The sequence below is a fragment of the Natrix helvetica genome (genome assembly GCF_964273705.1).
Source record: "Natrix helvetica genome assembly, chromosome: 5".
NCBI lineage: Eukaryota > Metazoa > Chordata > Lepidosauria > Squamata > Natricidae > Natrix > Natrix helvetica.
This window is the reverse complement of record NC_138551.1, coordinates 58,254,106-58,264,887: the sequence shown is the minus strand read 5'-3', so window position 1 is coordinate 58,264,887 and position 10,782 is coordinate 58,254,106. Positions and strand designations below refer to the sequence as shown.

At 40.9% G+C, this 10,782-nt stretch overlaps 1 protein-coding gene across 3 annotated transcripts; it reads right to left on the bottom strand.

The window, feature by feature from the left end:
• Positions 1 to 346: 346 nt before the first annotated feature.
• Positions 347 to 6,510, bottom strand: ADRB1 (adrenoceptor beta 1). 3 transcript variants are annotated; one of them, XM_081954195.1, is made up of 3 exons: positions 5,351 to 6,510; positions 4,878 to 5,118; positions 347 to 585 (listed from the first exon to the last, which is right to left on the bottom strand). In XM_081954195.1, exons 1-3 carry the CDS (start codon positions 6,171 to 6,173, stop codon positions 516 to 518), a joined length of 1,134 nt encoding a protein of 377 aa, XP_081810321.1. In that variant the 5' UTR covers positions 6,174 to 6,510; the 3' UTR covers positions 347 to 515. The 3 variants fall into 3 exon arrangements, with proteins under 3 accessions (XP_081810321.1, XP_081810319.1, XP_081810320.1); XM_081954193.1 differs by having other exon boundaries at positions 4,878 to 6,505; XM_081954194.1 differs by lacking the exon at positions 347 to 585 and having other exon boundaries at positions 3,165 to 5,118; positions 5,351 to 6,506.
• Positions 6,511 to 10,782: the final 4,272 nt, after the last annotated feature.

The following is a 10,782-nucleotide window of genomic DNA, read 5'->3' as shown; positions in this document are numbered from 1 at the left end:
TTCACATAGGGAAAAACCTAACCACAAAATACACACAAGGACAGGATGATAGCTTGGTTGAAAAATTCTTATTGAACTCCAGACATCATTAGGTCTAAAACAATGGAGAGTCGGTAGATACACCCCTGGGATAAGCAACTTCCCCTGTTTCTATTCAGAAAGCAATAAATTTCTGATGCGCCTTCCAACAAAGTGCATTTCTTCATTGCGATCCCTGATTGTGTCGCAGATTTGTGTCATACTCCCTTCCTGGACAGCTGAATTTGCTGTTAAAAATGATGTTAATACAGTGCAAAAATGCATCACATGTAAACAAGCAGAGAACCCAAATAACTGTTTAAAAAGCTTTATTTTGGTATGGATGATATCTGATTATAAATTATTTTTTCTACAGATACAGAAATATTATCTGTAAACAATATTTCCTTACCTATATTATAATCTTTTCAGAGCTTTCTGCAGTGGAAATGACATTACAACCATCCGAGTCTAAATGAAGGGAGAGATTCTTTCACTCATGCACAGTGGCCTTTTGGTTTCTTACATCTGCTTCCATCCCAAAATACTCCTCTCAGTCCTGAAAGCCTGCCGAATTTAAGATGAAAGACTCAGTTGGGTAGAAAAATTGGTCTCCAAACCACACCATGTAGAACTATGGGGCCCTGTGCACCAACAGTTCCAAACTCAAGCTTCAACGTAACTAAAATGTCCTGCCAGCAATATAAAATGAATACTTTTGATTTCATGGAGTTTTACCCCTCACAACAATTCTGTCAACACTAATTATTTGGCTTTCAAAAGTTGAACTGTATACTTCAGCCAATACTTGAAAAAGATGGAAGGTACAAAGACTTTCTTTTTGGCCATGTCATCTATGGTAAATCTGTGGACATAAGTTTCAATAGATGTATCAAATGTATGCATATTTGTATTGCTTTTTATCAAAGTACATGAAATAACTGGGAAAGCTTTTATTATCATTAATCACATTCTATGTATCAGCAAAAAACATGCTTCATTGGCATGTTGCCAGTGCAGTCTCCATAGTTACCAAAACCTATTTCTCTGGACCCACTTTGTGTATTTGCCTGCAAGTGTTGTGTGAATATCATAGCATCCCAAAACTTTGTAGTTCACACAAGCGACTCCAGCATGGCACTGAAGACAAATTCCAGGGTCAAACGTTGAAATGCGTTAAACTCTACCCATGGCACTGTGGTACTCAGCCACTGCTGAGTACGGCCCAGACTATTTACTACATTTAAAATAGTCCAAGGCAACTGATGAATACCATACCCTGTAGACTGCTTCCCTCAAACCCTGATATAGTTAGAACATGGAGCCGATGTACCAGTCTTCAGTCAGAAAAAAGACATTTTTGAATATGTTGACAATCTTCCCTCTTTCTTTCATGGCCCATTATTATCAATAAAAATCACTTCAGTTCTATCAGTTTCCTCCCCCCCCTATATTTTAATTTCAGCATTGAATGGAACTGAAAGCAGCATATAAACCCATGTCAAGAAGCATTATACAAAGCTCAGAGCTACAACACAACTTAATACATAGCATAATATGTTCCTAATATAATGGAAGACTTAAGAATACTTCAGGCTATCCAGAGGAAAATCAATACTAAAATGGAACCAATAAAAAAAATGGAACCAAGGGCCATCTATTATAAGAAGTGGACAGCACCAAGGACACCTCTAATAATCATACTCTCAACTCATAGTGTTGCATCTACAATATTATCAGAAGTACTGTGTGGAAATATTTTAAACCAGCCTTCTCCACACCAATGACTTTCCAGCATGCTGTCATGACAAATTCTAGAATTTTCAGGCAGAATTCTGATTAGCTCTTCTGATTGGGAATTCTTATCCCAATCCTATTAAGCGTAGCAGCCTGGGGAAGGCTAATGCAGTAGGCAGCATTCTGCTTTTTAAAATAAACTGCACTATTGATCCAATTTTTTTTAACCTGTCTTTCAAAGTCGAACCAATCATAGTTTAAAAGTACAAGCAATTCTTTTATCCTGACTGGTGTGCTGTATAGTTTTAATGAAACTTATTCAACATTGTCTAGAACTCAACAGATTACTCCAGATCATGAATTCAAGGCAACAATCAGCTGATTATAGGCCAGCTTCTATTTCTTTTCTCTGCAAATATTTTCTCTTGATAGTTAATAGCCATGAGACCATTTAGGTGGCAATGCTTTCTAATAGCATCCAATTTCACTTGAATTTCTACTGCTTTACTGTTAATGAAGGTGGAGTAGTCCTGTCAGGAACAGTATCAATGAATAAGTATCTGAAATTACGAGATAATCAAACTAGTCTATTCAAAATGTTCATTAAACACGGTGACCACATTGCTAGTAAAGCTGACCTTCACTCACTAATGAACTTGAAATTCTAATGGCAATGGATGCATTTTTGAGGGGACAGTTTCTTAGTATCATGAGATCTAAGGTTAAATAACTCTCTGAAACTATCACCAGCTTCTCTTTAAAAATAGACAAACAAGTGGCAATAAATTAAGAAACTTCACAATAATTAGAGTTTGTCTATCTCCACTGATTTGCTTCCTTTTTGAACTGTGATTTCTGTTCTATTGTATTGCAACTTTCCAAAAGAGGCACTGCAGTAAAACAGTTAGAAAAGTCCTTATTCTGGACTGATTTAAAATCTTATTATGGATTATTATGTAGCTCAAGTGTATCACTAGACATCTGTATGATTTATTGTACGCTAACAATGTATGGCTTGTGCATCTCAAAGCACAGTTAATCTCTCCTTCCTAATAGTTCTCAAATGAAATCCACACTGTTTATGCACAATCTCCAGCCGTCTTATTCAGTTTTTATTATTATCAGACTAAATTAAATTGATAAAAGAAACCTATCAAAAAAAAAAGTAGCTAATGTAATTATAGGCAAGCTGGACATGATTTGCTTTTAGCCCTGGAATTTCAGGACAAGTCAACAGTCTTCAGTGTAACAGGAATGCTGCCTTATTTGGTACAGCAAGCTTATTTTTTAAAAAAGACAATTATGTCAGGAAAAGCCATTAAGTTCAACTGTATTGGTAACATGATCTATATTTCCAGAAAAACAGTCACCGTTTTTAATAAAAAATGGATATAATTCCTGCACTTTTAAAGACACATTGTAAATACACTTGCTTGTGTTGCAGTGTTTTTTATTGCACGTAGACCAATGACATACAGTAGTAAACGGCACCCAAAGAATATAAATACAATATAAAATGCATGTGCATACAGCCCTCGCATACACAGACACACAAGACACACAAATGCACAGAAGTAAAAATGGAGAAAGACAATGAAGCACTAAATTCACAAAAAGGTTCACATGATTTTCTGGGAGTTAGAGAAGTTACTAATAGAAACTCTTGGGTATGAACATACTTACAGTACCTCCATTAAATCACATAATATTGTTTTAAAAAATAACCATCAGCCAGCAGTAGAAATTAATTGGAATCTACTTTGTTTTCCAGTGGGTTTGTCTATAAGAATGTGTGTGTTTGCGTGCGCGTGTGTGAGAGAGAAAGACTTACAGAGAGAACTTTGTTAATACTGTGCAAAAAAAGGGGGAAATCTCTCATTCTTTTCAAATGTGCAGTCATATTTCTGGTGCTTGTAGCCAAATTTTCTCTTCCATTTTTCAATGTGAACAATTTGTCTATTGAGATACTCCTGACTCTATTTTTATTTTTTTAAAAAACCCTTAACTAGCAATACATAAATAAGCTGTTTAATATAAACACATTTTCCCTGTACAATATGCACAGCTTGAGGTAGATGTTTTATAGCCTTACTGCTGATGTCTCATATGATAAGAAAAGTGATGGTCCCTCACCCCTGACATCACTGGGAGAAAGGGCCAGACCCAAGAGAAATTGGATCAAAACAAAATACTCTCCATTTGCAGTATTTCTGATGGATCTTCTTCTTGGATATTAAGGAGCATGTAGGTTTTCAAGGCTACAAGCTAATGAGCACTTAACTGTATATGGGAACAAGTTTCATCAAACTCGCTTCCGACTAAACATGCATTGGATGATCAGATTATGTAACAAAACTCCTTAGAAAATGTTTCAATGGCTTATTCCAAAAAGAGACTTTAAGGTTTCTAAAGTTGTTTCCTGCCTGAAATTCACACATATCTCAGGAAAGATAAACAGGTGGCCAGCACTTCTTCTTTTCTTTTCAAGGATTGAATAAATTAAAAGCAAACAAAAAAAAAGGCTACTTGTGCTACTGACACACCCAATAATAGTAAAAACAACTAAGGGCGTTATCTCTAGCTCTAAAATTAAACTGTCAGCCAAAGGCTTCTTCCTATTTCCTTCAGTATCAGGAGAGCTCTGCCTTGCTTTTCCATTAATGTTTGGCTGAACCCTTGCTACAAATTCAACTTTTCCTGAAACATTTCTTTTACAAATTCCTTGCAACTTGCTTTTGTTCCTTTCCTGGGACACCACTCCCTACTTACCTAACCTCCCCACCGCCACCTTTGCAGCATACAATCCAAACATAATAATCCAGATGACATGGAAATGAATAGTTTCCCTTTTTTTTCCAGTGGTCAGTCACTCTTCTGTTTCCTTCCATTTGGATAAGAGGTATGCTGTATACAAGTTCACCTACTTTGTACTTCAGGTAAATAATATCTTCTTTCAACTGAGAAAAGTCAGTCTGGAGTTTTGAGTATTAGCCAGTCTCCCGTTGTGTTCCTTGAAGGGTCCCACCCCCCACGTCCTATCTATTGTTTTATATCCCTTTCTTGCTTCGTAGTATGCAACATACCCTCCCTTTTCTTTTATCCCATTCACATGCCCTTTATACCTTGGACTCTGAATAGGAGATTTTAGTGTTCCCTTCCTCCAAGCTGGAGTCACTTCCATCCTGCATACCACCATTGTAATCAGACCACGTCCCTCCAAGAGTGCATGGAGCTGAAGTTCCCAGGGTACTGATGAAACCTCCAGGGTAATGAGAGAGCTCTCCAGTGCTGGCATGCAACCTCCGGTCTGCTTTTCTAGGACAGCACAACATCCTTTTGAAGGCCTTACGAAAATCAGGACTCCTGCAGTAAATGATGGGATTGAAGGCAGAGTTGGCGTAGCCCAACCAGTTGAAGAATACAAAGAGCTGGTCTGGTACAAGACCTCTATTAAAGACTTTGACTATATTGACCAGGAAAAATGGTAGCCAACAAAGAGTAAAAACCCCCATGATGATGCCCAAAGTTTTAAGAGCTTTTTGTTCCCTTATAGCTAGAATCCGGGATGTTTTTCTTCTATTAGTTTGGCCATTACCCAAGATAGGCAGGTGCTGGTGGACTGGATGCTGGTGCTGCTGGTGATTATTGTAGAACCTGCCCTCACACCTATCAATCTTCTTCATCTGCTCCTTGGCTTCTCTGTAGACTCTAATATAGACAAAAATCATAACAAAAAGAGGGATGTAGAAAGAGATGACAGAGGATGCAATAGCATATGCCCTGTTGGTGACAAAGTCACAGCAGCTGGGGTTCTCGTAGCAGTGCTGAGCCTCAGGGCCTCCATCTCTCCACCAATGCATCATGATGGGCAAAAAGGACACCAAGGCAGAAATGGCCCAGACAACACAGACGATGATCTTGGCACGTCTCTTGGTCATGAGGCTCTGGTAGCGGAAGGGGGAAGTAATGGCCAAATAACGGTCAATTGCAATGACGCACAAGGTCTCTATGCTTGCTGTCACACACAAGACGTCCACCGAAATCCAGCATTCACATAGGAAGGAGCCCCAGAGCCAAGAGCCTCGCACTACTAGGGTGGCACCAAAGGACACCACCACGGATCCCATCACCAAGTCAGCACAAGCCAGGGAGGTGATGAAGACGTTGGTGAGGGTTTGCAGCCGTTGTGTCCTCCCAATGGCCGCTATCACCAGACCGTTGCCCACCACAATGAAGGTCACCATCAAAGACATCAGGAGGCTCATGCCCACCACCCACTGCTGGGACAACTCCTCCGTTTTCAAGCTGCCAGGTAGATCCAAGTCAGCGGAGAAGTTGAGAGGTCTCAGGCCAGCCTGAGCCGTCAAGTTCGTTCGGTTAGGAGGGCGATCCTCTAAGAACGGCCATGCCTCTCCCATGGCTGTGCAGCGAGGCAAAGGGGCCAGCTTAGGGCATCCAGGCTGGAGGCATGAAGGGAAAGCGGGTCCCTCTCCACGCTAGCGCCGTCGGAACGGCGACCGACTTGCTTCGAGGCTGCAGCATGTTTGCGAGCGCTTCTCCGGCGGGCTCCGGCGTCCAGGACACCGCCCCGCGGCCCGCGCGTCAGGCGCTCAGCAACCAATGGGCGGCCGGAATAGCAGCCACCTCGTTACCTCCGGAGCGGGACTCGCCAGGGGGCAGAGCCGAGGGACGCCCTTCTCGGAGAGGAGTTGGCCTCGCCGCTCTCAAGGAGCTGACGACCCCCGCCGAGTTCCCGGGGAGACCTTCGAGCGGTGTCTCCCCTCCACCCCGCCCCTTCTGTCCGAGACTGAGCGGCGGGGTTAGGGAGTTCAGAGGGAAGCCTTGTCGGGAGGGGCGTGGAAAGGGTCTGCCTGCCGTCTGGCTTCCCACGGAGGAAGGTCCCGTAGGTGGGGCGGCGTTGAAAGGCTGCGGCTCTCGGGAAGGGGCGTGGAGCGGCCTCTTGAGTGTCCTTGGGGCATCTTCTGCTCCTGCGGATCTGTCCTCCTGTCTAGGCAGGGCGGATTTTTGCGCCTTGCTGAAACTAGACGAGCCGCAACACGCTGTCGCTTTTCCCGCCGTCTTTGGCCTGCGCTCCGTAAGAGAATAGCGAGAACGGCGGAGAAGGAGGGGTGGCGTGGGAGCGGGGAGGGTGTCGAGAGTGGGCGAGGGCATCGGGCGTTCAAAGTTGCCGCTGCCTCTTACTAACCCGCGCGTGACTCTCGGGGGGGGGGGGGCGGGAAAATGTGGCCGTCCTTTCCTGGCACTACAGCGGGGACTTGGTTGGTGTTGTGTTTGCGGGGCTGGAGAGGCGACTCGTTTTCAATACTGCCCCGGATCATCATCTCCACGTTCCGCTCTTTTTTTTTTTTTCTGGGCTGAAGTGCCAAACATCAACTTTCACGTCTTCCAGATCAGTTCGTGGAATAAGGCGATAGGAAAAGCAGTCCTAAGAGTTCTGGAAAGCTCCAAAATTTGTGCTGTGTGTTGGGTTGTTTCTTGCTTGCCAATCAACGATGGTCGAACGGTGAATTTTTGGGGGGTTTCCATTCAGAAACAATGCTGCGTTCACTTCTTCTTTTTTTTTTAATCTTCCAGCAGGTGTGTTGGAGATGAAAGGAATTTTCCTCCACTTCCTCTGCCCTTACTTTTGCCAGCAATTTTAGTTTTAGATTTGAAACTGGCTGTGGCAAACATTTTACTGCCTGAGGCAGTTGAAAGGACAATGGCCTTCTCCATTCCATGCACAGAAGCCAACAGCTGCTGTACAGGAAATCCACACATAGGATAGAAGAAATGTAAATCACTATTGCTTATTAATTTCTTAGGCATGTTCCCTGCCCTTCCTTCTAAGATCAAGACATTTTTAATGGTGGTCTCTTTTGATTTTGACCCTTGACAACAGATTCTTGCAAAGCAGCCTGGGCTAAGAGATAGTAATTGGCTCCAAAATTACTAGTTACCGTTAAATAGCTTGAACCTGGATCTCCCTAGTCCTAGGCCATTGCTTTAACTGATTGGTAGCCATTCATATCCTTATCTTCCATAGAATTAGGTTCCAAGTTGTTTCCTATAAAGTTTTGCACCGTGTGGTAGAAAGATCATGTTTTCTTCACTTTGTCTTCTGGCCAACCCATGTGGCTTATGATAGCACAAGGATTTCATAAATGAATAAGAGACATAACCTGAAGATAATAATTTTCTACATATGATAAGCAAGAGAGTAAATGTAAAGATTAAACTATGTGTTAATACTACAGTCTATAATGTTAGAGTGGGAGAAAGAGGAGGTAGCCAATTTAAACCTGTTAGGAAGCAGTATTCTGGTGCATGGAATAACCACATTTGCATCTCACTTCCTCTTTCTTTGCACGCAACTAGCCTCCTAGAAATACAGTGCCCTTGGCTTAATTTCTTGCCCATTTCACATACTACTCTTTTAATTTTATACCAAGTGTCCTCAAGGCACACCACAAAATAATGTAAAAAGTATATGTCTCAGTGGCAGTGTACATAGAGAAGTTATGAAAGAGAGGGGGGGAGAGAGAGAAAGATGTCAAGTAAAAAAAAACCATTGTAGTCAGAATCTTGTTTTTTCTAGCCTAGACAGCAATTATATTTACAGATCTATAAATATGGTTCAATATATAGAAATGCAGACTTTGTCTCTGTAACCCTTGATTTATAATTTGCTGCATTGCAAAAATACAATCAGTTGTGCATTATTTAATAAACAAGGGTTCCCCACTTTATATCCAATGTATAACTCTAATCATTGGCAAACGACGAAAATGTCACAATATATTATCTTTTTCATCAGCCTCGGTTAGAACACCTTCAGAATGATAGAATTACAGGTGAATGGAACGTGAATGTACACCATACTGATATGTTAATAATGAATTAATCGTTCTGTGTAGATGCCTCCTTAATTTCACTGCCATCCAGAATTCCCAGTATCCTGCTCTTCTAACTTTCCCCTTTCCAAGTGAATACAGATGGCTGACAGCCAAAGTAAATGAAATGTGTGACTATAGTTCCCATGGTTTATTTCTTTAAAAGAAGTAGCAAGAAAGAGAAATACAAAAACAGAGATCATGATACCAAAAAATATTTGTTTAAATTATTCTTTCCACATTGTGGCCTCAATAATAATACTGCTCCTTCTTCCAGATTCCTGTTTATTCCAGGATAACAGCTAACATTAGCATCGGTGGCAGTTTTTCTCCTGGCACAAATAATATCTGAGTGGATGCTTTTAATTACTATGATTGAAACACTGCACATAACATGAATATTATTTCTCCATCTGGCTCAGAATCCTAATGAAAGGCAAGGGGTCTTTAATCCTTTGTCTGCTACCAAGCCAAGCTGGACTGGGTACCATGCTTGCTTGCTTTATTTTTTAAAAAAGTAAACTATATACAATATCAGGAAAAGGGAACATAACTGATCCTATCCCAGGGCCCCTTCTGGAAGGTCAGATGTTGTTAAGGTTAGGATGAAAATCTGAACTGTGCCTCTATCTGAGGTGGGCAGGAAATACAGTTTTTGTCTGCTGTGCAATTCTCAGTAGAAGAAAAAAAGAATCCAAGAATTCATGGCTTCAGGTAATTCAAACTGACTGCTTAAAAAATATGAGTCCTCCTCACGACCACATCTCTCTTAAGGTCTTGGTGTCAAGATGAGGAAGGAGATGAAGGATGAGGCTTATTCCAGTCCTCACATGCTGCTTGGGAAGGGAATAGGCATCACCGGCCAGAATGACGAACAACTATTTCCTCCACAGGCATCCTGGCTGTTACTTCTGGCAGTATTTCCACACATCTGGAGGGCACCAGGTTCAAGAAATCTGGCTTAGATTCTAAAATCTCATGACAGAAATGATTCATTTGTCCTTTCTGTTTTTCAGAAAGATTGATTTAGATTTGTACTTTTTAGAATGGCTTATGATGCTGTTGATTTTTGAGTATTAGTTTTTTTATTGGATAAGTTGATTAGATGTGTGAGAACATTTTGGGGATTGCATGAGCTGAAAAAGCATATGTAAAAATTATATATGAAATAATAAGATATTTGATACTTATCTAACGTTCTAATTCCTACATTACAGTGGGCTTAAATAGCAATATATTATTTAGGGTTTATTAATATAAGGCACTGTATAATAGTCTTTTCCAGTTGAATGCATCTCCAGATGTGTCAGCATCGCAACTTCCAAAAATCTTTGGAAGGATTTTCCAGTGGTTGAGAAGCAGGCCAAGCATAGGCGCATAGGAAGGTGCCAGGTTAGAAAAAACAAGATTAGTTACTTTAAATATATTTATTCTGCTTTTCTAGTTTAAGAAGCTCTAAAATCATGTCAGTCTTATTCACACCACATAACAACTCAGACAGGAAAGTAATAGCCTTCAGGTTTACGTACTCTACATCACAAAAGCACCAACCAAGATTACAATATTAGCAAGCATTTTTAAGATCCCTGTTCGAAGTATCATAAAATGTGTTACCCATTTTTGAAATGTTAATGTTGTACAATGGTACTAATGTTCCTATTTTATCTATGGCAGATGGATGGATAAATAATAAAATAAAACAATAATTCCCTTCTCATTTCTGTTGGTGGTATGCATTTTCCTCAGGCTTGAGTCCTCAATTGTAGGCCTACAATTGGCAGGTTCTGCCCAGGAATTTAGCTTTTCCTAGCCTGCACTCTTCTGGACAGAGAACTTCTGATGTTGTCCCTAGAATATGCTGGAGCCACTTTCCCAGACAAGAGTGACTACTATCACTGCACACACATGAGCTTTGATTTAACCTCACTGACTTCTTGTTCTCTCACAAACCTCTTCCCCAATAATCTGGTGGTCTTTGGTGTCCTGTTTATCTGAGATCACTTGAGTGTCTCTTTGTGATGAAAGAGCAAAAGAAAATGATAAAATCTAGCCCACAAAGAATCCATTTACAAGAAAGATCTGCATTGCTGTCTGGATTCAGAAATCTGTTCTGCCTTTCTGGCAAGAGAATTTG